Source organism: Drosophila arizonae, chromosome 2 (assembly GCF_054131065.1).
Source record: "Drosophila arizonae isolate 15081-1271.41 chromosome 2, UAZ_ARI_1.0, whole genome shotgun sequence".
Classification (NCBI taxonomy): domain Eukaryota; kingdom Metazoa; phylum Arthropoda; class Insecta; order Diptera; family Drosophilidae; genus Drosophila; species Drosophila arizonae.
This window is the reverse complement of record NC_142922.1, coordinates 30024718-30052513: the sequence shown is the minus strand read 5'-3', so window position 1 is coordinate 30052513 and position 27796 is coordinate 30024718. Positions and strand designations below refer to the sequence as shown.

The 27796-nt window shown below is 42.2% G+C and overlaps 11 protein-coding genes and 1 long non-coding RNA gene across 21 annotated transcripts in view; 6 read left to right on the top strand and 6 right to left on the bottom strand.

Annotated features, from left to right (window-relative positions):
* The window catches only part of FER (tyrosine-protein kinase Fer), a 46802-nt gene extending 43770 nt beyond the window's left edge, over window positions 1-3032 (bottom strand). For 3 of the 10 annotated variants that reach the window (XM_089461961.1, XM_018008082.2, XM_018008089.2), the window contains exons 1-2: window positions 2848-3032; window positions 1114-1448 (exon numbers count right to left, since the gene is read on the bottom strand). In XM_089461961.1, the coding sequence (XP_089318087.1) occupies window positions 1114-1309 (196 nt within the window). In that variant the 5' untranslated portion in view covers window positions 1310-1448; window positions 2848-3032. Of the gene's footprint in view, window positions 1-1113; window positions 1706-2645 lie in introns of all 10 variants that reach the window. The other 7 variants (XM_089461956.1, XM_089461955.1, XM_089461953.1 and 4 more) reach the window with 7 other exon arrangements.
* Window positions 3033-6895: 3863 nt separating this feature from the next.
* Window positions 6896-8988, top strand: Or85f (Odorant receptor 85f). The gene is made up of 4 exons (XM_018008256.2): window positions 6896-8001; window positions 8062-8263; window positions 8322-8477; window positions 8530-8988. Exons 1-4 carry the CDS (start codon window positions 7229-7231, stop codon window positions 8581-8583), a joined length of 1185 nt encoding a protein of 394 aa, XP_017863745.1. The 5' UTR covers window positions 6896-7228; the 3' UTR covers window positions 8584-8988.
* LOC108614289 (protein FMC1 homolog) lies at window positions 8587-9097 on the bottom strand. Its single transcript, XM_018008342.2, has one exon. It carries the CDS (start codon window positions 8972-8974, stop codon window positions 8666-8668), a length of 309 nt encoding a protein of 102 aa, XP_017863831.1. The 5' UTR covers window positions 8975-9097; the 3' UTR covers window positions 8587-8665.
* A 452-nt stretch (window positions 9098-9549) lies between these two features.
* On the top strand, window positions 9550-10661 carry LOC108614250 (omega-amidase NIT2). The gene is made up of 2 exons (XM_018008291.2): window positions 9550-9710; window positions 9769-10661. Exons 1-2 carry the CDS (start codon window positions 9692-9694, stop codon window positions 10599-10601), a joined length of 852 nt encoding a protein of 283 aa, XP_017863780.1. The 5' UTR covers window positions 9550-9691; the 3' UTR covers window positions 10602-10661.
* On the bottom strand, window positions 10602-12100 carry LOC108614220 (uncharacterized). The gene is made up of 2 exons (XM_018008229.2): window positions 10889-12100; window positions 10602-10818 (listed from the first exon to the last, which is right to left on the bottom strand). The coding sequence occupies exons 1-2, from the start codon at window positions 12098-12100 to the stop codon at window positions 10684-10686; spliced, it is 1347 nt and encodes a 448-aa protein (XP_017863718.1). The 3' UTR covers window positions 10602-10683.
* Window positions 12101-12258: 158 nt separating this feature from the next.
* BBIP1 (BBSome interacting protein 1) lies at window positions 12259-12764 on the top strand. Its single transcript, XM_018008355.2, has one exon. The coding sequence runs from the start codon at window positions 12483-12485 to the stop codon at window positions 12762-12764; it is 282 nt and encodes a 93-aa protein (XP_017863844.1). The 5' UTR covers window positions 12259-12482.
* A 43-nt stretch (window positions 12765-12807) lies between these two features.
* Window positions 12808-15160, top strand: LOC108614212 (LMBR1 domain-containing protein 2 homolog). Its single transcript, XM_018008219.2, has 3 exons — window positions 12808-12978; window positions 13045-14397; window positions 14460-15160. Exons 1-3 carry the CDS (start codon window positions 12808-12810, stop codon window positions 15081-15083), a joined length of 2148 nt encoding a protein of 715 aa, XP_017863708.1. The 3' UTR covers window positions 15084-15160.
* On the bottom strand, window positions 13480-15510 carry LOC108614303 (uncharacterized). Its single transcript, XM_089470027.1, has one exon. It carries the CDS (start codon window positions 15502-15504, stop codon window positions 15244-15246), a length of 261 nt encoding a protein of 86 aa, XP_089326153.1. The 5' UTR covers window positions 15505-15510; the 3' UTR covers window positions 13480-15243.
* A 99-nt stretch (window positions 15511-15609) lies between these two features.
* On the bottom strand, window positions 15610-17475 carry betaTub85D (beta-Tubulin at 85D). Its single transcript, XM_018008243.2, has 2 exons — window positions 16877-17475; window positions 15610-16808 (listed from the first exon to the last, which is right to left on the bottom strand). Exons 1-2 carry the CDS (start codon window positions 17267-17269, stop codon window positions 15861-15863), a joined length of 1341 nt encoding a protein of 446 aa, XP_017863732.1. The 5' UTR covers window positions 17270-17475; the 3' UTR covers window positions 15610-15860.
* On the bottom strand, window positions 17302-21222 carry Task7 (TWIK-related acid-sensitive K[+] channel 7). The gene is made up of 5 exons (XM_018008271.2): window positions 20690-21222; window positions 20203-20358; window positions 18588-18649; window positions 18102-18502; window positions 17302-18030 (listed from the first exon to the last, which is right to left on the bottom strand). Exons 1-5 carry the CDS (start codon window positions 20868-20870, stop codon window positions 17757-17759), a joined length of 1074 nt encoding a protein of 357 aa, XP_017863760.1. The 5' UTR covers window positions 20871-21222; the 3' UTR covers window positions 17302-17756.
* A 5-nt stretch (window positions 21223-21227) lies between these two features.
* Window positions 21228-22084, top strand: LOC149270717 (uncharacterized). Its single transcript, XR_016270264.1, has 2 exons — window positions 21228-21469; window positions 21529-22084. It is a non-coding gene; the product is annotated as an uncharacterized LOC149270717 (long non-coding RNA).
* A 247-nt stretch (window positions 22085-22331) lies between these two features.
* Window positions 22332-27249, top strand: alpha-Man-IIa (alpha-mannosidase 2). Its single transcript, XM_018008069.2, has 6 exons — window positions 22332-22579; window positions 22641-23046; window positions 23702-23837; window positions 23904-25361; window positions 25432-26494; window positions 26564-27249. The coding sequence occupies exons 1-6, from the start codon at window positions 22466-22468 to the stop codon at window positions 26741-26743; spliced, it is 3357 nt and encodes a 1118-aa protein (XP_017863558.1). The 5' UTR covers window positions 22332-22465; the 3' UTR covers window positions 26744-27249.
* The last annotated feature ends 547 nt before the right edge of the window (window positions 27250-27796 follow it).

Genomic DNA, 27796 nt, shown 5'->3' with positions numbered 1-27796 from the left:
TGATCTTAATTGCATTTTGGAAGATTTGTTACCAATTAATTTTGGTTTCGCTTTGTGTTTTTCAAATGAACTATTCAAATATATTTCTATTGTGTTTGTTTTTGAGCTATTTTAGATGGGATTATACTCGAAAATATGGCTAAACAGGGATTATGGTACTTAATGTATTTGCTGAGTCGGAAAATTAATTTATCTAAGCTTATTTTTCAGGTTAATAGCGGATTTTTAACCTGAATAATTGAGTTGGAAAGATTTTGTTATTGTTTAATAAGCGCTGATAGTTAAGAGATTACTTATGTATATATGATATTAATTGCTTAAAGATACATATTTTTTGAGATATTATTTCCTCTATTAGTATATCTATTGATATATTGTAAATGTTTTTAAAGATATCAGAATTTCATTATCCATACAATATAATAACTAAATATATCGTTTATTAATTAAAAATATCTATGAGAACTTCGATAAGCTCAAAATCCTTGATGTGATATAAAGTCTTCTGCAGCTTGTTTAGGAGCTGATCCCTATATATAGTATTACTATTTATTGAGCTGGATATAATGTATCTGCCGGTATACAGAGTACTCATACAATAGCTGAAATATATTTTGATATATATTTTATTGTATAAATATTTTTTAAGATATAAGAATTGTATTATCCATACAAAATATCAAACTAAACTTTTTGCTCTATAGTAAGAAATACTATCTATAGGAGTAAATGACATTTGAAAAACAAAATGAATCTTTAATTAAATAAAAATGTGAGCTACGACAAACTTCAGATCTTAGCTGGGATGTAAAGTCAGCTGCAGCTTGTTTAGGAGCTGGTCTTTATATGTAGTATGCAGAGCACTTCCGGTATACAGAGCACTCAAACCATTTCCAGCTGTCGTTCCGCGTATGACAAACAGAAATTAGTTTCACTTCAAAGTTATTGTGTTTGGAGTGTTATGGCATTGAGGTCGCACTACCTGCAAACACGGCAATCGGAGTTGTCGCAAAATGTTATCTAAGCAACAATTGCATTGAAAGCTATCTTATCAATTAAGTATCGGCAAACAGAGATTCTTGCATTGGAGAGAGTGCAGAGCGCTTGGCTTACCTTGCATTTCATCAGCCCGATCAATTTTGAGACCCTGTTGAGCGACGGCTATCAAGCCGATTGCGTACTCCTTGTCGCATTTGGCCTTCATTTGGATGGATCGTTTCATTGTCTCCATGAGACGCAGCTCCGCGTCTTGGCGCACGATTAGCGCCTCGTGAGCGGCGCGGCCCTGCAGGGCCGTGGAGAAGCCCATTTTGGCTCTGGTGTGAAATATTGCTTAAACGCTCGACGCTTCAAGTTTTTGGACGTATTTCTCTCTTAAATTTAATTTATTTTTCTTTGCGCTTTGCAAATGAGTCACAATTGCATGCTTAAATTGAACGAAGCGAGGGCTACAAAAGTATTAAACAACAAAATTAACTTCGCTCGAAGAGCATTGCGCAACGCGACACCGAAATTCACAAACATGTGGCAAACACTTGTTGCATGCCAATATTTATGGCTTTAAGCATGTGCTGCTGGCCAGAGTATTTTCCACTCTCTTTTTTGACACTTTTGACACTGTGCACACTGTGCACACGAAGGGCCTTCTGTCGCCGGCACTGAATCGAATCAATTAATATTTTCGTCACACACACATTGGAAATTTCTTAAGAAATACAATACAAATACAACTTTCACATGCACTGATTGTTGCTGTTGTTGTTGTTTGTTGCACTTGCTGCGACATTTGCTAAATACACGAGGCGACATTTCAATAACGACTTCAGAAATAAAAAAAAAAAAAACAAAAAACCTGCCTCGGGCAGCGAAGAGCCAAAAATAATTGTCAACACTTTTGGCTAATTAGCGGAATGTTTTTTTTCGGACAGACCATAAATTAACATGATTAAATGACGTTTCATTTCAGTTTTTGGTGCTCTTTTTGTCTGTCTCACGTCCGTTTTTCCTGTCAGTGGAGTTGAGCCTCTGAAGTTTTGAAGATTTTCCAAACTGCGTTTCTTCAATAATTGTTACTCTTTTCGTCGGCGAGTAAACTTGTTTTTCCCGCTCGCGGGCAAGCAAACAAAAATAAACATTGGCCCAGTCGCGGTGCAGTCAATAAGGAAACGACGCGACGGCGACGGCGAGTGCAGCACAAGTACGTGCATCTTACGGATACACAGATACTGGCACTGATACAGAACTGCGCCAGAACCACAGCACACAGCAACAACAACGGCAACAGTTTGACGTATTGTTTGTCTGTGCGTGTTTCGTTGTTCGTCTATATTGGAGTTTACCAAGTCAACTAAAACATAAACGGGTTAGACAGCCGCTGCCACAGCCGCTTCCACTGCCACAGGCAAGAGGCAGGCAACAACAACTTCAACTGCGATGGGGAACATCTGCACTTATAGATAAATTACAACAGCAACAACAACAACAACAGCGCCAAGAACCTGAACGTGTAAACGAAAGCGCCGTTATAAGTATATATAAAATGTAATTTTAAATTCATAAACATAAATGCACTCGCAACAGTGTAGAGAAGATCGGTTAGCAATTTTCATATAATTTTGCAGTAAATTTTTCGCAATTTCTTTTACACTTCATATAGTCGCACATAATCTATGGGCGGTTCGAGTTGGGGCGGGGCTGTCACTTGCAATTCGCGTAATCAGCGCGTAAACTTTTTGCACATACTACATTATCTCTGCATTAATATAAACATAAATAGATTGGGCTTTATGTGTGCGTATAAATAATATATGAATTTATCAAACTGTTGAATGCTGCCGCGACGGTTACCATGGAGACAAGTTTCGTAGCGTAAGATGCTCGCCCTCTCACATGGCCAATTTACAGAGCAATCCAACAGATGCCAATGCCAATAATACAGAGGCGCATAACGCACACACAAATCGGATGAAATCTCGATCTTAACGCAACGTGCCGAACGAACCGTCTGCCTCGAATGCTCAGCGCGAACTGAAACTCTGCAGACAATGGCGCTGATGAAAATGCCGACCAAAATGACGTTTCGCTGAGGCGAATTGGCACGAGAGAGAGAGAGAGAGAGAGAGCTTGAGAACCGGTTATGCACAACCCAATAAACAAATCGTGCGGTACACAAGCGTCTCTCAGCAAGCGAGTTCTAAAAAGGAAATGTTTTATTTCACTTTTCATAATTGAATGAAATTTAATTCTTATTGTATTACTACTGTATATAGTTATACATTCCCGGCATTATAAACATTGAGAGCTGGCATGATTTTAGAAATTTAAGGAAAGATCATTTCCTGGTATCTAAGGGTGGCCTTATTTTGCATACTTATGAAGAAATTTGTTTCTTATTACTTTTACTTTGAGTATTATTTATATTAATATAAAATGTAGCCTTTACTTGTATTTAATTTTATGCTCATCTTGCTTTAATCTCAATTTCAAATTGGTCCAATCAATATCGATTGGGAGTGCATTTTAGCTGAGCAAAGGATAAAGGAGTTAACTGTCTGTGAACTGTCTATGCACAGGCACTGCGGCAGACAGGCAGCCTGTTGCCCATTTAACTGGCCCCAGCTTCGTCTGGTTATTTTTATGGCTCTTCCCGCCATTCATTGTTGTCTTGCTAGTGTTTTTGGGGTTTACGATGTTTGCCGTTGTCTATGAGATTGCTAACGCGCTGTGTTCGATTATACTCGTTCACGTAATGAAACGAGTATATTAATATCGTGTAATTTCTAACTGAACTCACAAAATTTGCCAGATATAGAAAATGGAGATTTGAAATTTATAAACAGTACTTCTGGCTAACTTCGTCGTATAATATACTTTATAAATTGTTTGGGAATTTGAGACTTACACTTACATATAGGGTTTATAAATAAATAAAAATGTTGATACATATATCTATTAGCAGGGACATCTACAGAGAAGTTAAGTCCTTAATACTAAATGATTCTATTTTAAATATTGTGAAATGTTTTATTTTGTTTTAATGGCTAGGATATTTTCTACCGTCTAGAAAGTCATGTATTCATCGTTAATTGGCTACAAGTCCTCACCATTTCGCACTTCACTAGATTTTAGAACATCTTACATACCCAGTGAATACAAGTCATTATTAGTCTTAACTATGCTTAATCGCAAAAAAAATCTGTAAATTTGTTCATTATTCACGTGCGAGTCTTATACAATTGGTTCAGCCCGATTGCAATGCTTTAAGTTGTTTTACTTGTTCCCCCGCTATGCATCGATATCCTCATAAACAATTCATCTCGATGGCGACACTCCTAACTTAAAGATCCCTTGCGCTGTGGATGAATATTGAATAAATATTGAGCAGACTTAGCAGATATCTGTGATCCCATCCTGTTTGTTGAACTTAATTAATGCAGTTCATTTGCTCTTTTAAAAGTGTATTCTGAATTAATTGAAAACAACCTTAGCATTCTAGCTAAATTTCTAATTTTAGCAGCGACTATTGTTGCTTTGATTTATTTAGTTTTCGATTGTTTTGAAAACGCTTGAGAATTCACATGCTGAGAGAATGCGTCGGGCATGTGTTTGTACATCAGAAGAAAATATAGGCATATCTGCTGAACCTTTGAAAAGTTCGCAGCCAATTGAAGCTAATGAACAAATTATATTGCATTTGCACAGTGGAAAATAGCAGACCTTATGCAAGAACTCCACAACGAGCTGAATTCTTTCTCCACTTACGCATATTGTCCGTAACGACCTGAAATTATATCGCAGTAAACTGGAACTGGAACTGCAAGACAATAGCAACTCGCAAAATTGTGTAATAGAAGAAACATAAATTGCCCTGGGTATGCGTTGAATGTGAGAAGGAAAACTAAATAATTCAGTAATATGTATGAATAGTGCTAAACATAAGCATAAGTTCAACATTTTCACATTTCCTTAATTCCATTCGATCGCATAACAAATATTTAATAACTTTTCATTCGCTCTCTCTCTCTCTCTCTCTCTCTCTCTCTCTCCCTCTCTTTCTCGATCTGTCTCTTTTTGTGCTACACCAATGCATAATTACAGTAGAAATAAAAGACTTTTGCTGCACTCTGAAAAAATTCCAAGCAACAGTTCCTTGCTGTTTAGCATTCTGCTCAGATGGAACCTATTGAGGGAGCTGCCCACAGCAATACCATTTTATTGGTATGTGTAAGAATTTACACTAACAACAACAACAACAGTAAACATAGCGACGATGATAAATGAAAAGACAATGACAAGAACTACACCAATAAGTGAAAGAGAGGGCTGAACGACTAAATACCCTGTAGACAGCAAGAAGGTGCTGGAATTTCATTTATAAATTCCTTAAATAGAGGTGTCATTTTTATCAGCATTAATTGAAATTAAGTCTTATTTATCTATGTATTCTAAATTATAAAAGTTAATCAGAGTACTTGGAATCGTCTTGAGTTATTAAAAAAAAAAAAAGATACCGCTTCAGTTCTTTACATTATGACAAATAGGCATTTTGGAATGTACAGAAATCTTCAATTTTTAAATACAGGGTATACAATTTAAACAACAATATGAATGCCGAACAATATAATATAGAAATTACAATGTCTTTCAAGCAACAAATATTGCAGTATTCTTTGTATTTAAATGTAAATTTAAGTTGATTTACGCGTGAGCACATACACATAAATATATTCATGTATATATATTTAGATAAATATTTCTTCATATGTATATGAATAGATATATTTTCATTCCAACCACAACCACATTTATTAGGTTATATTTTATAATAATATTCTTCGCAAGCTATAATGACACAAGCTTTCGATATTTAAGGACCATGAATTATTTAATCTTTCTCTAACGGCTTTTGATGCGCTGAATTTGAATCTAAAATTAACTCTCTATAATGTGATGTGAACGAAATGTAAGTGGAATACCTATTTCTTAGCTACAGCTCAAGTACTTTTATTTTCGCTAATTCTATTTAATAATTTTATAGATTAATTATTTTATAAGGAAATATCCCTATAATCTTGGCGATGAAATGTCTAGAATTTTTGTTAGGCTGTCGGATTTCACTATAATAAATACAAGCAACACATATTATAAAGTTAAAATAAGAGAAATTGTGTGAAAATCAATTCAATCTTAATATTTCTATATTGAAAATGTTACTAATTCCAAATGTACTTAAAGTTCTTCTCCAAAAATTGTATCTTAAGTTTAAAAATATTATAATTAATAGTTAGGTTTAGTAAGCAATTTAGCTTTTATGGATTGTTAACTAATATTATAAGTATGTAAAAATTAAAAAAAAAAAAAAAAAAAAGTATATATATATATATATCATAGGAATAGTTTAAATACAAATAACTAAATCTTTTTGATAAATGATTCATGAATATATGAAGCCAACAACTTTAGTCAAATAAATCCTTTAGTCGTATATTTGTATTTATCTTTATAGATTATTTTTTATAATCATTTTCCACGATTATTTATGCTTTGAGGATTTATTAGAAATAAGCAACCAATACATGACTTCAACCACCAACATTTTACGAAAGCTTCAAAATCAAAATTGGTTTTCAAAATTAAGACATCAATTAATATATAGGCAATGCTATTTATTAAACAAAATATGTATGATAAATATATGTATTCTTTGAAAATTAAAGCTTAAACTATATGTAGATGTACATATGTATGTATGTTTTTGTAGATATACATATACATACATGTTAATGCATATACATATTTATGTATATATTACGCACGATCTTTGCTTCTTGAAAATTTGATTCACAAATTGATTCGCTCAATTGATTTTAATTAATGTTAATTTGAGGCCCGATGCTTCATGTTTGCTCTCCAGTAAACTTATAAGATATATACTTTGCTGTAGATATGTAATTCCTTTGGAGCATTTAAACGCTTAAGTTTATGATTCCGATGAAAGGTTTAATGCATATTAGATATGCAGTAATAATGCGTAAATTGAGGTGTTTAATTAATTGATGTATTTTTAATGTCTAATGGACTCTTATGCCGTTAATTGTTGTGGCGCTAAGACCACATTGTCACCCGTCAAATCTCACACGTAACCGCATGAAATTCTCATTTATCACACCTTTATAAATGCGTCCGCTTAGCTGGCGATAGGGTCATAGTCAAGCAGTATTCCTTCGCCATGCAGTCTCGAGATGAGCTCATGTACAACTATGAGGACTTCACTTGGATACCGACCATTAGCTACAGGCTCTGTGGCTTCGATGTACTCGACACACCCAACAAGCCGCGTCCCCTCTGGATGAAGCTCTATCACTGGGCCTGCGTCTGCTCACACATCTGCTGTGTGTGCTTCATGTTTCGGCGCATCATTGAGAGGGACACAATCAATAATATCTCGCTGGTTATGCGCTACGCTACTCTGGTGACCTACGTCGTTAACTCGGACACAAAGTATGGGACATCGCAGCAGAAACAGGCTTTCCAAAGGCTTAATGGTAAACTGGCTGAGCTCTTTCCGAAAACTAAGCAGTCCAAGATCGACCATCGAGTCGATGAGTACTACTGGCCACGCCCCACAATTGTGCTGATTGTGGTTTACTATGGATCGTCGGCAATGGTCGTGCTGGGACCTCTCCTGCAATCAGGGTATATATACCTGATGGAGAATCGCTTTTCTTACGTGCACTGTTATCCGTACTATATATTCGATCCGGATCAGGATCCGCTGTGGCAATACTTTCTCATTTACACCTTGGAGTGGCTCCACAGCACCCTGATGGTCATATCGAACATGAGCACCGATCTGTGGCTGGTCAGCTTTGAAGTACAGATTTGCATGCACTTCGATTATATAGCCCGATCGCTAGAGAACTATAAGCCCAATAGCACTCGCGACCCCAAAGATCGAAAGTTCATTTCGCAAATAGTGAACAGGCATAATGATTTACTAGAGTAAGTATATGCCTATGCCAAAGGGAAGATTTAAGTAATATTCACAACCTCAACTTGTAGACTTCAGGAGGAGATTAATGGCATCTTTGGCAGCTCTCTTTTGTTGAGTCTTCTAACCACTGCGGGCGTATTTTGCACTGTGGCCGTTTATACGCAGATGCAGGGACTTAATCTGGAGGGTATCACCTATGTGGTATTTATGTTGACGGCCTCATCTCTGGTCTATCTGGTTTGCTATTACGGGGAGAAGGTCAAGACTTTGGTAATAATTACACGATAGTTGCATTTGAAGGAATATTCATTTTGGACCATCTATGCAGAGCACATATATAACAAATGCCGCCTACAATCACAACTGGTCAGATGCACCGCCGGACTACAAAAAGTCTTTATTGATTATTATCGCGCGCGCCCAGAGACCAGCCGAACTGACAGCCATGGGCTATCTACCAGTATCACTGGACACATTTAAGCAAGTAGGTAGAGATCAAGGCTCCATTGGCTATTGGCTATAATTTTATATTACAGGTAATGACTGTTACTTATCGGGTCTTTGCGCTAATCAGACAAATGATTGAGTAAACATTTAATGTAGTTTCTTTCCTTTAATATTTATTACTTAGCACAGCATAATTCATCTACATATGTATGTAAGTAGCGTATATCACTTGGGATCTGTGGGCAGCTTGAAGCCAACAAGATCTGCCGTTTCTTTAACTGTGCGCTCGCCACTACCATGATACTCCTTGTATAGCTCGTTGTATTTGCGCAGGCTGCTCAGATAGGTTAAATAGGTTTGGCCCAAGAAGATTGCCTCGTCGCGTGCCTTGCATAGCTGCTGATCGGTTGTCTCATATTTCTTATACTGCGCCAGAATATAACGGGCGGCCAGAGAGTCTCTAATTTTGCCAGGCGACTGAGAGGCCAGTCGTAGCTCGTGTAACAGCGAGCGTAGAACTTTTGTTCCCGCCATTTAGTAGAAACTTAGCTTTGACTTAAAATCCAAACAAATAGTAAATATTCACGATTATGTGATTGCCGAATTAATAATATTAAACAGCTGTTTGATATGGAGCTGCCACTCGGTTGACTATCGGATTTCTGTACGATTGTGGCAGCGATACGTTGCCATGCTAATAATGTGGCCAGACTATTTTTTGTATACCGCGGCAAATTTGAAACGTTTTATCACATACTGAAGTTGATCAATTCAAATTTAAAATCATTATATTGGATGAGCTTATTAAATGAACCAAGACTATTCAATTTTATTAAAATAATTCAATATTTTTTAATACTGATGCAAGTCTAAAATGTATGTTCTCTATTTATTCCTATCGTACATTTGCTTTTGCAAAAGAAAACGTAATTGATGATTTCAAAATATTAATATTGTTGATATTAAATGTACAAATACTTGCTGGAGTTGAACAAAATGTAGACCACTTCTCTAAAAAGTAAATTAATAAAACAGCAAGGTAAAAAAATTTTGCATTTTAAGCAGTTGTTAATAACATTAAGTGGAAATTCTGCAATGTACAATAAGAGTGTTGCCAGACTGCCAGAAGACATGGGCATATTTATATAGTGATAGTGATCAGATGTTTTATTATACTGCTTACATCTCAGGCAAAGTGCGCAGCGAGTATATTATTTTGCAGAAATTATAAAGTAATATAATATAGGGACAATGAGCAAAGCTGCTAACAGTAAGTTAAAATAGTCAGTTTTTTAATATATAAATTAACATTAACATTTCCCGGGAAGTTTTGCGTGTTGCTTTGTTGCAGTTGAGAGGCTCGAAAGACAAAACGGCCAATGTACTAAATGCCGTTAGTAAAATTGAACAGGCTGTTAAGGAGCATAAGCCACGGCTCATAACGTTGCCCGAGTGCTTTAACTGTCCCTACGGCACCAAATACTTTCGCGAGTACGCGGAACATATTCCAGATGGCTACACGAGCCAGCAGCTGTCAAAGGCCGCATTGGATAATCAGATCTATCTCATTGGCGGCACGATTCCGGAGTTGGGGGAGAACGATGCCATTTACAATACGTGCACCGTTTGGGGTCCCAATGGCGAGTTATTGGCCAAGCATCGGAAAATGCATCTGTTCGATATTGATGTGAAAGGCGGCATTCGATTCAAGGAGTCGGAGACTCTGTCGGCCGGCAACGACTTCACTATTGTTAACGTTGATGGGCACAAGATCGGGATTGGCATCTGCTATGACATTCGCTTTGAGGAGATGGCACGCCTCTATCGCAACAATGGCTGTGAGATGATTGTATACCCGGCTGCATTTAATATGACCACTGGTCCTTTGCACTGGGAACTGTTGCAGCGAGCGCGCGCTAATGATAATCAGCTCTTTGTGGTAACAACCTCGCCGGCTAGGGACACCTCTGCCGAGTACGTTGCGTACGGCCATTCCATGATTGTGGACCCATGGGCCAAAGTCCAGAAGACTGCCGACGAAAGCGAGCAGATTTTAGTCGATGATATTGACTTTTCTCTAGTTGAGCAAGTGCGTCAACAAATTCCCGTGTTCAGCCAGCGGCGTCTTGACCTCTATGGCACCGAAAAGAAATCCAAATGATTTATTATTGCATTTATCTTGTTACGTCTATTATATACGAAATGTGTTTCTAAAATCAAATATTGCTCAATAAGGGATCCTCTCATTTTAAGGTGCCTGACGCCTCCGACTCCCCAGTAGGTGCTGACATGCCGAAATGCGGACGCTGCACTTGACCGAATAGTGCGCGTATAGCTTCATCCGTCGCCATAAGTGGCTGGCTAACAAATTCAAGTGCCTAGAAATAAATACATATATGTATAAATTGGTTCCACCTGTTGCCTAGCTATTCTCCATTTGGAACTTACCTGTACGGCGTACTTCTCTGCCTCACAGAGCGGACTACTGGTGGCACTCGAAAGCTTTAAGGTCGTTTCGGGTATGCCCAATCCGGAGTGCAAGACCATGCGCTGTAGGATGTTTAGGTTCTCGGCGCTTAGACTGATTACATCCGTGGCAGGCAGATTCAGATAGCGTATTTTTGCGAGGAATTTCAGGTGCTTCAGGATGTCCAGTTGAATTTCACGTATTTGATGTGTGGTGTGCATCAGTTGCTTGGTCGATTCGTTCAACATTTGGTTCTTTTGCGTCAGATCGGCTTTCCAGCGCGCCAGCTCCTCGACCATCACGCTGCTGGCCAAGAACTTGGAGCGCCACACTTCGCATTGGCTGGCCAAGAACTCGATTTGCTCCGTGTGTGTCGTCAAATTGTTGGCCGTGTCGAGTAGAGCGCGAGCCAACTGCAGCTTATCCTCGGTTAGCAGGTTGACCCGTGTCTGTAGGTCCTCGCCAACGGAAGCCACTAGCAGGCTCTTCAGCTCACTGTTCACTTGTGTCTGGAATTTATATTGCGCCTTGAAGTGATCTCGCTCCTCTTGCATTTTAGCCAGCTCTTGCTTCAGTCGCTGCACTTCCTCGCTGCTTGCGCTGGTGGTATCGGTGGTTTTGGCATCGCCATTCTCTTGGATAAGTTCCTGGGTGCGCAACGTCGATACCTGATCCGCCAGAACGCCAATGTCTAAATTGTTTTTGCTAACCCTCTGAGTCCTCTGCTTAGCGGCTTGCTGTGCCGGAGTCATGGGATTCACGGCACCCGGATACGGTTCGTAAGGCACGAATTTCGGTGGTTTGGTTTTCTTATGCTCCGGCAGTGGTTCAGATGTGCTCACCAGCCTGGGTTTAAGCTGGATAAGTTCACCCTTGGGCAGCACAGGTGCAAGGCTGCGGCTCATCACGTCGGGGCGCCGGTAGAGCGTGTGTAAGCCAGGCAACGGCAGCGAAGCAGTGTTACTACTGCCCTGGAACGTCCTCGACTCAATTACCGCTTCCTGGACTATCGTGCTGTCCTTACGCGGTAATTGAGGTCGCTTAGTCTTAACGGCTTCGAAACTGGCTGACGACGGCTCTTCGTGTTCCACTTTCGCTTTGGTCGCGACGTCAATGTGTTCCATGCCATCACCGCTCGTGCGACAGGACTGAGCTCTGCTCTCGCCATCGTTTTCTAAGGCATCTGTATGCATGGCTTTCCTTTTCTTTGAATGACAAGGTTTTATATCTGTATATTTATACCTAAAAAATTTTACATCAATTTTGTTGCCAACAAAACAAAAACAATGGAAATGAAGAGCTGCCAACTCGTTTATTAAATAGTCGAGCGTTGCCAACTCACTTTTGCAGCGCTGCAATTGTCTTTGCAGTCTATATATGTATAGTGAAAAATCGATCAATTTTGATTTACTCAGCGAAATTAACAACAAATTGGTTACGCGCTGCGTTATCTAAAGTTCCCGTGACGCATATAGCAGGAATTGCAGCAGAGCGAATGCTCGTAAATGTCGATGTGGGCGTTCATATGCAGATAAAATCCTTTAGCATTGATGCTCTGCCGGCAGCTGTGCGAGTATGTCGACGACGGAGAGTGAGCTGCTTCGAAACATAAATGAGAAAATCGAACTGATTGAGCCTAGCACAGGAAAACTGTTTTTCGAACACAAAACTGAGCTGGTGTTTGTGAACCCGCGCCTGATGCCCCTAAAGTCTCAGGCCTTGGAGAGTCTCGAGGAAATGCATCGAGAAACTGCACGCCAGCTGCAACAGAAACGCACAAAGCGCAACAATAACAGCAACAACAATAACAAGAAAGAGACCGCTGCTGAAGCCGAAGCATTGGCTTCGGCCATCTAATAATAAGGATCATCAAGTATAATTATTTGCAAGCAGCTTTAAGATGGCCTACTTGCTGACCTTTGGCGTAATTGGATCACTCTTCCTGGCCAGCTTAATGCTCTATCGATATGGCAACATTCCACGTCAACACATCCTTGTGACACTGTCCGTGCTGACGGCCTGGTGTTTCTCCTTTCTGATCGTGTTTACCATACCGCTGGATGTGACATCGGTAAATGGTCTCAAATGGCAAAAAATATACATATGTATATCTAATATGATTTATTGGTTTTTACAGACTCTGTATCGGCAATGCGAGGAAAAACTTAAGCCGATGCCAGAATCCGAACTGGGAAACAAGGACAACGGCAGCAATATAACAACCACTCCCGCAAGCAACAATGTACACCCAGTCGAATGCCAGGAACCCTGGGGCATGGTGCCGGCCTCCGTGTTTCCCAATTTATGGCGCATCATCTATTGGAGCTCGCAGTTTCTCACGTGGCTTATTATGCCACTGATGCAATCGTATCTCAAGGCGGGCGACTTCACCATTAAGGGCAAACTCAAGTCGGCATTGATCGAGAATGCCATCTACTACGGCTCCTATTTGTTCATATGTGGCGTGCTGCTCATTTACATTGCTGTCAAGGGAGTATCACTGGACTGGCAGAAGCTGAAAGCGATTGCCTCCTCAGCATCCAATACTTGGGGTCTCTTTTTGCTTGTCCTGCTGCTTGGCTATGCCCTGGTTGAGGTGCCCCGTTCACTGTGGAACAATGCCAAGCCGGGATTTACGCTGCAATACGCATACTTTAAGGCCGCGAAGCTCAGCACAGATAAGGCTGAGGCGGAGGAGCATGTCGACGATGTGCTGGAGTCGCTGCAGTGCATCAGTCGCGCTGTGCCCAACAACCATGAGCTACGACCGTGCGTCGAGACAATAATGCGAAAAGTGCCAATCGAGCTGCAAGAAAGAGCCTCTCGAAATTTCGCCCGCAGCGGTGGCAGCAGCATGGGCGCCACCACCTCCACCATTGTGCCCTCGGAGAAGGCACTCGTGCGCATACACAAGCAGGTGATCAAGTCCCTGCAGACACTGCAACGAACTGAGGCGTTGTGGAGCGTGCAGGTGAACACGGTGCTCCATCTGGAGGACGTCGCCCGCAACGTGCACTCGGCTGAACGTCGCTTCAAAACGGAATTCCCGCGCCAGCGCTCGCAGCTGGAACGAGTCTGCTATAGCGCCACAATACAATGGTACTGGGAGTGCCTACTGAAGGCGCCGTTCCTCAAGGCCCTGTGCGTGGTGACGGCCACCATGTCTGCCATGGTCGTGTGGAGCGAGCTGACCTTCTTCTGTCGCCGGCCCGTGCTCTCGATATTCGCGAACGTCATCAACGTAGCCAACTCGAACAACGACTTCTTCACCATTGAGCTGTTCTCTATGATTGTGCTGTGCTACTTCTTCTACTGCACCTATTCCACCATTCTGCGCATACGATTCCTCAACTTGTACTACCTGGCACCACATCACCAGACGAACGAGCACAGCTTGATATTCAGTGGAATGCTGCTCTGCCGATTGACCCCGCCCATGTGCCTCAACTTCTTGGGACTCATTCACATGGACTCGCACATAATACAGAAGGTGAGTCAATTGAATATCCAACGCCTCCACGATATTTAGTATTTGCTTTTGCACCTTTGCAGCGCATTATGGAGACATATTACACGCAGATAATGGGCCACATGGACGTCATTGGCATCATCTCCAATGGCTTCAACATTTACTTTCCTATGTGCATGCTGGCCTTTTGCCTGGCCACCTGGTTTAGCCTGGGTAGTCGGGCGCTGAATGCAATGGGCTTTCAGCAGTTCCTGCAGCATGAGACGATTGCAACGGAACTGGTGCAGGAGGGCAAGGATTTGATAGCGCGCGAGAAGCGACGCCGGCAGCGGGCTGAGGAGGCAATCGCCAGGCGGCGCGACTTTTCCCGACCCGATGCGCTGCCCAGCCATGACTACATCGGCAAATACAGGGGCGGAGCGGCTGGAGGTGGCCCAGGCAGTGGCGGCGTTGCTGCTGCATTTGGCAGCAGTCGCACGCCGGCTGATGGACTGCTGCGTGATGGAGACGTCGGCTACGACTACGCCGCTGTCGCCTCCTCGTCGGCCCTGGGCGTGCCGCGCTCTCTGTCCGAGGAAATCAATGAACGCTTCGGAGTCAGCACTCAAATGCAAGTGGGATTCCGTGGCGCCAATGAACAGGACGATGAGGAGAACGAACGTCGCATAGTAGGGCCGCCGCCGCGGGGACTTTTCGACGATGTTTAGAGGGCTCGAAATCCACATTCTATTGTATTTTCAAATGTGTATTGCTGTATAAGTCAATAAGATATATATTATCTCAAGTTCTTTAGTTAATTTAATTTACATTTAAGCTTTTTCGCTGCTGTTCCTGTCACAAATATTCTAATCATTTAAATAAATACAATTAACGAAAAGTCTTTCCGCGTAACGGGTATCGCCTGTAGGTCTTCTGCTCGTTGCTCCAGTTTTGCACACAGCCGTCGTCCAGCATGGAGGCCTCCGCATCCATGGAGCTACTCTTGTCGCCATCCTCCTCGTCCGAGCTGGATCGTTCGCAATACGTTTGGCTCTGCAGCTCCGACACGGGATGCGGCTTGATTCTCTTGCGACCACGCACGAAGCCGCAGCGTGAAGTAAGCGGCGTATCGAGCACTAGAAGTGACATGACAGACTACAGACGTCATAGACTCTGACAGCTCCTCGCTGAGCTGCTGCCCTGTCAAAGTTGACAGGCCCGAGGATGAAAAGTAATGAAATGTCAAAACAAATATTGCTTTTTTTTAACTCGGCTTTTATTGTCTGCTACGGTTGTCGCACCATTTAGGAAACAAAACATTGAACTAAGTAACAAGTATCTAACACAAGTGGGAAGAGTCTTACGTGTGTATGTATGTATGTTGTAGTCGGTCGCTTGTTTCTTCTTCTGTTAAGGGTTGCGCGTATGTGGCGTAGTAGCTTCGTATTTAATGTAAAACATGTGTGTGTGTGTGTTTTTTTTCTTTTTTAATCTCTGGTTTCTAACTATTCATCGCCGCCGCCCTCCTCATCTTCATCGAATTCGCCCTCCTCGTCGGCGGTGGCCTCCTGGTACTGCTGGTACTCAGATACCAAGTCGTTCATGTTGCTCTCGGCCTCTGTAAACTCCATTTCATCCATACCCTCGCCGGTGTACCAGTGCAAGAAGGCCTTGCGGCGGAACATGGCCGTGAACTGCTCGGAGACGCGCTTGAACAGCTCCTGAATGGCCGTCGAGTTGCCAATGAATGTGGCTGACATCTTCAGTCCCCTGGGTGGAATATCGCAAACGGCTGTCTTGCAGTTGTTTGGTATCCACTCGACGAAGAAGCTGCTGTTCTTGTTCTGTATGTTGAGCATCTGCTCGTCCACCTCCTTCATGGACATGCGGCCGCGGAAGATGGCCGCAACGGTCAGGTAGCGTCCATGGCGTGGATCGCAAGCGGCCATCATGTTCTTGGCGTCGAACATCTGCTGGGTCAGCTCGGGCACGGTCAGGGCGCGGTACTGCTGCGATCCACGCGAGGTCAGTGGCGCGAATCCGGGCATGAAGAAGTGCAGACGTGGGAAGGGCACCATGTTGACGGCTAGCTTGCGCAGATCAGCGTTCAGCTGGCCGGGGAAGCGCAAGCAAGTGGTTACTCCCGACATTGTGGCCGACACCAAGTGGTTCAGATCACCGTAAGTGGGCGTGGTCAGCTTCAGTGTGCGGAAACAGATGTCATACAATGCCTCATTATCGATGCAGTACGTCTCATCCGTGTTCTCCACCAGCTGATGGACGCTCAGTGTGGCATTGTAGGGCTCCACCACGGTGTCCGACACCTTGGGTGACGGTACAACGGAGAAGGTATTCATGATACGATCGGGATACTCCTCTCGTATCTTCGAAATGAGTAGGGTGCCCATGCCCGAGCCGGTGCCCCCGCCCAAGGAGTGAGTTAGCTGAAAGCCCTGTTAACGCAATTAGTTACCCCATTCCGGGAGATTCACCTGACCTGCCCATTTGCATTTGCACTCACCTGTAGACAATCGCATCCCTCAGACTCCTTGCGAACCACGTCAAGCACCGAGTCAACCAGCTCTGCACCCTCGGTGTAGTGACCCTTGGCCCAGTTGTTGCCTGCGCCAGACTGGCCGAAAACGAAGTTATCGGGCCGGAAGATCTGGCCGAAGGCGCCTGAGCGCACAGAGTCCATGGTGCCCGGCTCCAGGTCGACAAGTATGGCCCGAGGCACATACTTGGCGCCAGTGGCCTCATTGTAGTAGACATTGATGCGCTCCAGCTGCAAGTCACTGTCGCCGTAATAAGTTCCCGTAGCATCAATGCAATGCTCGTCCGAGATGACCTCCCAGAACTTGCCTCCGATCTGGTTGCCGCATTGGCCAGCCTGGATGTGCACAATCTCGCGCATGATTACGTTTACGAGTACGAGAAACTATGAAATTCAAATTTTGTTGGAAAACGTATCCAAATTTTCTGGATAGCAATTCCGATTTTATTTATTTCCGGAAGACAGAAACCGGATTTTACTGATTTTAACGTATAATTTTCTTACTTTTCTCTATACGTGTATCGTAGTCGAGTCGATGTTGGAATGAGACTACTACAAATTCCAAATGCTAATGTACCCTATGGAACTACTGGGATCGTACAAAATTCGAATTGGAGAGACTGGTTTGCTTAGGTTCGAGTTTTTTCGTCACATATATTTGAGCAAGTTGACTTGAATATGATTTAGTTTAGTAATACGATTATCTAGTTGTGGGATTTACTTCTATGGTGGTTGAGTTCTCTACGGGCGTCTCTAAAAGACTTTTACAATTTGGCATCCCTTAAGGTGGCTAGACTACGTGATATGGCCACAAGAATTTGGCATTCATGTTCACTTCTATTGTCTATTAGACGGAAGCACGCTTAAGGCATAGCGTGCTTTCAATAATATCCATTGGCTGGAAGTCCGGGTCGACAAATGGCTCGTGGTTCAGGCAGCGGGTTCCACCCATACACGTGCAAGAGCACAGCGACACCGTCTCGTCGTTCTCCGTCGTGTAGTTGTTCTCCAAGAGCTTGCCTTGCATATTGTACGTCGACTCGTCGTCGTACGTCAGCGGCTGATTGCCAGCAGCCAGATTCTGAGCATCTTGCTCGTCCCGCTTGGCGTCCTCGGCTTGCCTGCGCGAGAAGGAAAAATAAATGAAAATGGCATTCTACATTTTTGGAAATAATTAGAGCGTCATACTGACATGGTCATGAATCGCAATACGAGCAGATTGATACTAGCAGCGACCACTGCCAGTCCAAACAGTATGAACACCAAGCTGAGGGCAACATATCCAGGCTTGTTCGTCAGGGCCTGGTCGTTTTGTAGAGCCACGTAGTCTCCAAATCCGATTGTCGTCAGCGTGACGAAGCAATAGTAGAAGCTGTCAAAGTAGCTCCAGCCCTCATAGCGAGAGAACACTGCGGCGCCTGTTGTTATTATGATGGAGGAGAGCATCCCAGTAGCCAACATAAGATTCATTTCGGTCGCATCCGTGCACCGCGCTCCACTGGCTCGCTTCGCCCTCCTAATTATTACGGATGCAAACTTATTCAGGCGCTCACCAATGGACTGGAACATGACCAGCCCGAGTGGAATGCCAACCTGAAATATATTCATAAATATGTTATTAAAATATCTGATTTTGTTTGACAACATTTGGTGACTAAGTATTCCGGTTGGATCATACCATCGCATAGAACATTGTAAATAATTTGCCGGCCACAGTGGTCGGGGTGGAGTGTCCATATCCTGAAAAGAAAATGCATAAAACTAACATTTGCTTCTTTCCAGGCACACAGACCATTTATAGATACACACCTTACCGTTACCAATATTCAAGTTAGGTTATTATTATTACATATCAAATACAGAATACATACATTTATAAATACCAATATACATACATGGTATAAAGTATATAAATTTAAAAAATATATATTATATATAATTAATATCTATAATATATTCGATTTTTATTCTTAATTTTCTGAGTTAATTCACTTAATTCATTAAAATTATACTATTTTAGTGTCACCTTCTTCATTACATTTTTCAAATCATTGTGGTATAAATATCTACACACACATATGTATGTATTATATGCATACTTATAGAAAAGGACTTACTTAGTCCTTAGTAGTATTTTAAAACACTTTCAAAATAAAATGTCCTGCACAATCTACAGTACTTCACATTCTTAAGTAATAAATGAGTCGAGTGTAAATACGTATGTGTGAGTGATAAAAAACATAGAACATTATCGAAGCGCATAAAAGTTTTGCCAGTATTGAAATCCGAAGTAAGATGGATTTCATTTAAGAATTTCCACTAAGTTTTTCTTCTAAGTATTTCTCTCAGGTATTTCTTCTAAGTCTTTCCTCTAAGGCTTTCCTCTAAGGATTTTCTCAAAAATTTATTTTAAGTCCTTCATCTAAGAATTTTCTCTAATATTAGTTTTTATTCTTTTCTCTAAGCTGCTGCCCTTTATATAGGACGACTATCACTCAAACACTCAATTGTTGAGCCCTGCGCCAGGTAGGGTTCGGCGCAGTCGAGCTCTAAGTGACCAATGGGAGCACCCTCTGCTGCTTCTTAAATGTAAAACGAAGCTTGAGTGCTCTCGCAGAAAGTTCTCCCATTGTTCACCTAAGTATCAAATGATACTGAATACTGCTGCATACATATTGAGAACTTAAATGATCTTCTGAAGTTCTTCTTCATCCCGTGTTTTTGTTAGGCAAACGGAGAGAGAGACAGCTAGAGAGACGGACTGGGATATGGACAAGGAGATAGAAATACCGACAGATATTATGTTCTCTTAAGGACTAGGACTTCTGCATAGTCTGCCTCATTTTTTGGGTGTTCCATTCCATACCATTTTCAGTGGATTTATTATCAATAGGCTAGACCGCTTTTTCTCATAGGCTAGATCCAGCTTTAAATAACTAACTTGGCAACACTTATAGAAGCACAAGAGACGAGCTGAATCTTGCTGGATCGCTTATGTCTTAAGGCTGTTATTTGCCATTTTTTGTGTAAGAGAATAAAAGAGTGAGAGCGAGAGAGAGAGATGGAGAGATGGAGAGAGAGAGAGAGAGAGAGATAGAGAAAGAGTAAAGCAAATAGGAAGTGAACTTTCAGCTTGTAATTTTCCGCAAATATAAATTTGTCCCTACATACTTATTAATATTAACATTATTATTTGTATTTCTTAAATTTAATACAGATTAATAATTCCTATAGTACAATTCTTCGAGACAAATCAAATCGAATTGCTTTAATTAATTTTGTTTAATATTTACCAATCATTGCCAGCACCACAGTGGCAAAATAAAATGCGCCAGCGAATTTCCACTGAGGTCCCGCTTTGTGTGGTTTGTTCTCTATTATTACTATTTCGATCATCCGGTAGTCTTCGGCACTCACATTGTATTTCTCAACGAAATTGTTCTTTATGGCTACAGCATGAAATTAAAATTGTATCCCAATTCCAATATCAACAATCAAATTCATAGCCAATCAACAAATTTAAAAAATATCATAAAATATTATTGAATAGCACAGATCAAAAGACGAAATGAAAAGATTTATTATAACAATTAAACAACATCGAATATTATATTTTGATCTGTGCTGGTGTCGAATATTATGAAAATGGTTTGGATTTTTTTTATATATTTTTATTTATTTTATTTTATTTTTTTTTTTTAAGGTGAGAGCGAGTGCGAGTTGTAGTTAGTGTGCATTTGGATCTTGCCGGGGATATATATTAATCGCATATATATGTACCTTGCAAAAATTCCCAACGCCTCGCTTCAGTTTGTGATTCGAGCGAGTCAAAGACTGCCGCCCCGATGAGCAAATAGGTAAATGTGCAGACCACCAGCGACAGGGTTCTAACGTTCTGACGCTTCATGGCGCAATGGACAACAAATTCGAAAGCTGTTTGAGGATAGGATTCAATAAGCATTTAAGGTTAAGGCTTATTGCAAATCTCGATAAGCTGGCACAATGCACCGTTATAACTACTATCGTCAGTTTGTTTGTTTGGATACTCTCTTTATCTGCTGTCTCTGTATTAGTGTGCACGTCCTGCCCAAGGATGCTGTAGAAATCGATTTACGTGTATAAGCTACAAACAGCAAACCGTGCAACACTTTAATTAATGTGCCTTGTCTTCAAGCTCCGTACGGTGCTGAGCTTATAATTTTCCATTGTGCTTCAGTTATGCCGGCGCTGTATATTTAATTTGCATATAAATATAATTTATTTATTTAATTGACAACCGATACGAATTGCGGGAAAATCGGGAAATTTAAGACAGGGCTGTTATTGCTAGTGCTGCAAAAATATCGGATCGGAATCGTTATAATCGATATTTTCGAATTTTGGCAAAAGATCGATATGGCTTTCTTAGTATCGATATATCGAAAAAATGGTTATTCTTGGCGTTGGTTTTAACTGTGTAAGAAGCGCATTTATTTAATTTTGCTAAATTGTATACAAATTGATTGATTTAATTTAATTGCAATAGAAAGAAAAAAATGGATCAGTTTTTGGGAAGAAAACGTAAGTACAATTGATATATACTATTGGAAAAGCTTGGAATCATAGCTTGTGTGTTTTAGGCGCGGCGAGGGTTGACTCCGATGAAGAAAATAAGACCGTGGGAGCCCCAAAAAAATCCGAAGTGTGGAAATATTTTGAAAAAGGAAAGGATGGTTGTGCGGTGTGCAGAAATTGCTTTAAGGTCTGCAAAACAAGTGGAAATACCAAAAGCCTTAAAAATCACTTAACACGCATGCATCCATCGCTGCAAGAGAGTGAATTGGCACCCAAGTCCGGTAGCATTTTGCACTTCGTAAATAAAAAATATGAGGCAACGTTCTCTGAGAGCGAGAGGATGTTTAGCAAAGCTGGAATGATTGCTAATTCCAGAAGGGCGTCATTAAAACCGGAAACAGTAAACAAACTAATTTTTTTAAATAAAAACCAATGGGTTTTGTTTTAATTTCTTTTTTTTTTCAAACTGCCATGGAGGCAATTGTTTTTGTTATTATTATAATATAATTTTAAGGAGCATAGTGAATTTAAGCTTTAATGAATTGCTGTTTTAGGTTTAAGTTAATGAAAAATAATTTGTTATACGACTTTGTTCGGTTGAATAAATTTGTTTTTGTTTGATGCTGTTGCTTTTATTTTAATCTTGAAATGGTTGCCATTTTATCCATTAAGAAGTCATAATTAATATAAATATTATAATAGATTCTAAGCAAGAAAATTAACATTTAAAAGAAGTGTTCGATATATCGTTTTTATCGATCTTTTTCTCTGAAAATATCGCGAATATCGATATTGCGGAATATCGATTATTTTGCAGCACTAGTTATTGCGCGCACCCCGAAACAGGTTGGCAGCCCTGCCGAATTGGTTATCGATAGTATCGTGTAATCGGCTTGCCTGGCATTTGTTTATGCGAAAAACACGCAAGCCTTCAAAAGTTAAATAGCAGCAGCTAGGCTACTTTTGAAAGACTGTGAACATCGATGTTCATTTAAAGCAGACATGCTGCGCATTCGCCGTCGTTTCGCACTGCTTATTTGCTGTGGCTGCCTCCTTATCTTCCTCAGTCTCTATGTAATCCTTAATTATGCGGCGCCGGCTGCCAATGCCAAAAAGGTAAAGTTTACCTGTGTGTGTGCGTGTGTGTGTGCTACTTATATTTTCGTGCGTTTTCTAGCCACCCTATATTGCACTCGAGAACAAGCTCCATCAGCTGGAAAAAAGATTAGCGCAGAAGACCAATGACGTACAAAATGTACGCCACCTTCCAGCCAAAGCACCAGTTGAGACGAATGAAATGGAGGATGTTCTGGCCGTCGATTCGATAATCAATGGAGACACCGATGCCGATGCCGTGTGTGCTGACATCGTTAAGCAGGTGCCGCAAGTGGATGTGCAGATGCTGGACCTATATGACCAAATGTCCTTCGCGGACATCGATGGCGGTGTCTGGAAACAGGGCTGGAACATTAAATACGATCCCATCAAATACAATCAACATCATCTGCTTAAAGTATTCGTTGTGCCGCACTCCCACAATGATCCCGGCTGGATAAAGACATTCGAGGAATACTATAATGCAGGTGAGTATGCCCTCTATGCGAATTGATTAGACAGAGCCGATTTATATAAGATATGAATTGGACTTTTCAATAATTTAAACGTTTGTAATCCGTTTTTTCCTTTGTACCTCAGGTCTCAGATTATTGTTATTTAAAAGCAGTTTAATTACCTTTGTTGAATATGAAAAATATTCTGATTTGGTAAATATGTCGAGCTGTTTTCAATAATTATACTTAAAAATTACAAATGAATGTGGTATTTGCCTACATAAATATATTATTATATATATACATACATATATATAATTAACAAGGAAAACGATTTTGTATATTCACATATATACATTATTATGTTAATTAAATAAATAAATAGTTGGTTTGGCTAGTTCGAGGTCTAACTCTCTCTTTAAAATCCACGTCACTAGATGCCTACGTGTAACATTCATGTGCAAATTGAGAATAATATAAAACAATATATTTAAATATAATTTACAATGTCTAAGTATATAATTCTGAAATGAAATATTTTTGGGTTTTTTATTTTTCACCAATATATATGTAACTAAATAATAGATGGGAACTAATGGGAATTTTATCAGTATTGTTAATGTATCTTAAAGACAACTTTCAAATTGCTTTTAACTATCTAATATTACTATACTTATTTTACCTGCAGATACGAAGTACATCTTATCAAATGCATTGCGTCACCTGACCGAGAATCCAGACATGAAATTCATTTGGGCTGAGATTTCTTATTTTTCACGATTTTTTGAGGACTTGGGCGAGCAGAAAAAGCAGCAAATGAGAATGTATGTATGCAGAAGTATACGTATTATTATTATTTATGAAATAATGGCCAACTAATCTTCCTGCAGGATTGTGAAGAAGGGACAGCTAGAGTTTGTCACCGGCGGCTGGGTAATGCCTGATGAGGCTAATTCACATTGGCGCAATGTTCTGCTGCAGTTGACCGAGGGTCAGAGCTGGCTTAAGGAGCATCTGAACGTGACGCCAACTGCTGGCTGGGCAATCGATCCGTTTGGACACAGTCCGAGTCTGCCGTACATACTGCAAAGAAGCGGCCTGAAGAATATGCTAATCCAGCGAACCCACTACTCGGTTAAGAAGGAGCTGGCTCAGCGGCGACAGCTGGAGTTCTACTGGCGCCAGACGTGGGAGACGCGCGATAAGAATGCAATCTTTACGCACATGATGCCCTTTTACTCCTATGACATTCCACACACTTGTGGCCCGGATCCGAAGGTGTGCTGTCAGTTCGACTTCAAGCGCATGGGCGGCTTCGGGCTGAGCTGTCCCTGGCGAGTGCCGCCACGTCCGATTGACGAGAGCAACGTGGCCGCACGCTCCGACATGCTGGTGGATCAGTGGAAGAAGAAGGCCGAGCTGTACCGCACCAATGTCCTGCTGATTCCACTGGGCGACGACTTCCGCTACAAGCAGAACGTGGAGTGGGATGTGCAGCGTGTCAACTACGAAAAGCTCTTCGAGCACATCAACGGCAATCCGCGCTTCAATGTGCAGGCCCAGTTTGGAACGCTAAATGAATACTTCGACGAAGTGCACAAAACGAAGCAGAGCTTTCCATCGCTCAGCGGCGACTTCTTCACCTATGCGGATCGGGCGGACAACTATTGGAGCGGCTACTACACCTCGCGTCCGTATCACAAGCGCATGGATCGCGTGCTCATGCACTATGTGCGAGCGGCGGAGATGCTGCACGCCTGGCACAACTGGGACTCGACAGCGGGCTTCGACCGGAAGCTGGAGATGGCGCGCCGAGAGATGTCGCTGTTCCAGCATCACGACGGCATCACAGGCACCGCCAAGACGCACGTGATGCAGGACTACGAGAAGCGCATGGTCGAGGCGCTGTGGGCGTGTCAGTTCGTCATGCAGCAGGCGGTCTATCGGCTGCTCACCAAGCCGTCCATCTACAGCGCGGACTTTAACTTCTATTACTTCACATTGGACGATTCGCGCTGGCCCGGCGTAGGCGTCGAGGAGAGCCGCACAACGATCATACTGGGCGAGGAGCTGCCCACCAAGCATGTTGTCCTGCACAACACCGTTCCGCATTGGCGGGAGCAACTAGTCGACTTCTATGTCTCCAGTCCGTTTGTCGGCGTCAGTGACTTGGCTGGCCATCCAGTGGAGGCGCAGATCTCGCCCGTCTGGAGCTGGCATCACGACACGATCGGCAAGACTTTCAATCCGCAGGGATCTACCACCAAATATCGCATAATCTTCAAGGCACGCGTCCCGCCCATGGGTCTAACCACATATATATTAACGATCTCAAGTTCAAAGCCCGCGTAAGTAGCGAAATATGTGATCTATATATGATATATTATTCATATATGTATTTCGAATTTTGAATTGCAGTCACACCTTCTACGCCACGCATCTGCTGCTAAACAATAATCCACTCTCGGTCAACTTGGGCCAATACCCGGAGGATGCAAAGTTCGGAGAGCATCGCGAGTTCTCCTTGCGTGTGGGCACTGGACCCACGCTGGCCTTCTCGGAGTTCGGCATGCTAAAGTCCATGCAACTAGCGCCAGACAGTGCGCCGGTACCCGTGCACCTCAAGTTCCTAAAGTACGGCACTCGGCCGCACGGCGACAAGTCCGGCGCGTATCTATTTCTGCCCAATGGACCTGCCACGCCCATTGTGGGCAACACGCCTGTTGTGCTGGTGAGCGAGGGCAAGCTGGAGTCGTCTGTCAGCGTCGGCTTGCCGCACGTCATCCACCAGACCATCCTGCGTGGCGACGCACCCGAAATACGCAACCTGGTGGACATTGGCCTCGTCGACAACATCGAGGTGGTGATGCGCATGCAGACGCACATCGACAGCGGCAGCACCTTCTACACGGATCTGAACGGACTGCAGGTGATCAAGCGACAACGATTCGATAAGCTGCCGCTGCAGGCCAACTACTATCCAGTGCCGTCGGCCATGTTCATCGAGGATGCGAATATGCGGCTGACCCTGCTAACAGGACAGCCGTTGGGCGGCGCCTCCTTGGCGTCGGGCGAGCTGGAAATCATGCAGGATCGTCGGCTGGCCAGCGACGATCAACGGGGCCTAGATCAGGGCGTGCTGGACAACAAGCCGGTGCTACATATATATCGCCTAGTGCTCGAGAAGATCAACAATTGTGTGCGTCCGCCAACAGCGCATCCCGCTGCCTACTTGACGAAGGCCGCGCACAAGGCATCACAGGAGCTGCTGGATCCGCTCGATAAGCTAATCTATGCGGAGAACGAGTGGACGGGAGTGCAGGCGCAGTTCGGCCATGAGCACGTGCCGGCCAACGAGGATCTCGATGTGGTTGTAATGCGTCGACTCACCAAGAGCACAGCCAAGCGGCAGCGCGTCGGCTGCGTGCTGCATCGCACGCAGTTGCTTCAGTGCAACGAGGAGGCGGCGCCCGTAGACACAGTGAGTTCGGACAGTTGAAAGAGCTTTTGACAGAATAATATATAAGCAATGCTAATTCCGATCTTTCAGTTTAATATTTGCAACGTGCTGCAGAGTGGAACGCAGCGACACCGACAGCGCTGCCAGCGCACGTCCCTGACGTTCCTACAGGATCTGGAGAAGTTCGAGTCGCAGGCGGCGCCCCCACTGTGTCCTATGGAGACTGGCGCCTACGTGATCAGCTACAGCGATGACCCTGACAGCAGCTGAACTGAATCAACTCGCAATCTCAAGCAATAATATTAATTGAATCTTGACTAGTGTAATGCATGCAATTCTAATTTATTAAGCCTCATTTTGAATCTGACTAACGTTACGTGTATGTGAACTGCAGTTACGTAGGTTTGCTTTAATTGCTTTAATTGTCGAATTGTAATCGGATTTGATTTTCGATTGTGGTGTATAATAATTATTTTAATTTGTTTTGTGTGATATTTCTCGAATCTGCCGATTTTAACCAATTAACTATACTGCATTATGTTCTTTGTCTAGAGCTATAATATTAGATGTGATAAGATCGCAACTACAACTTCAAATCCAGACGAAATACAAGGAAATTATCAGCTCTTGCTGATATTGATATACATACATAACTATGTAGATCATCATCTGTAATATCAGAGTAACCGTGAAACAATTTAAGCAACTAAAAGTAAGAAAAGATATTATTAATTTAAAAAATATAAATAAATAAATATAATTCGACGATTGGTAAATCAAGATGAAGTAAATAGACACGAATATCAACATCTTATCTCAAATTCGAATTGTTGGTCATTTATGTACAAGCGTCAACCACTGCATGCTGTTATCGTGGGACGTCGTCTCATTGGGATTGTTGTGATAAAAAGTATTGTGTGTTCGTTCGTATTGTTTTTGATGAGCATGGAGTGTGAATATCTCCCGCTTTAACCGGGAATACATTTATGGGTTGCCTGGAATATTCACAATGGAAGTTAATATGGAATTCTCATATTGTGCGTTAAGTGGTTGTTTTGAATGTGTCAATGTGAGAGAGCAAAGAGAGCGAGTGAGAGTCCACTGCATAGTTTTTTGTTTGCTACTCTTACATATTTAATATGAGCAACGAAAGCAAAATTGTGCTCTCACGACACGATGAACCTATTTGTATCTGTGTGAGTGTGTGTGCGTGTGTGTGGTGGACTGTACATGTGTGTGTGCGCCAACCACTGACTGCTTACCATCGGAATTTAAAGTTCTATACAGAAATCTCGGCACCTCAGAGAGAAGCAGAAACAACAA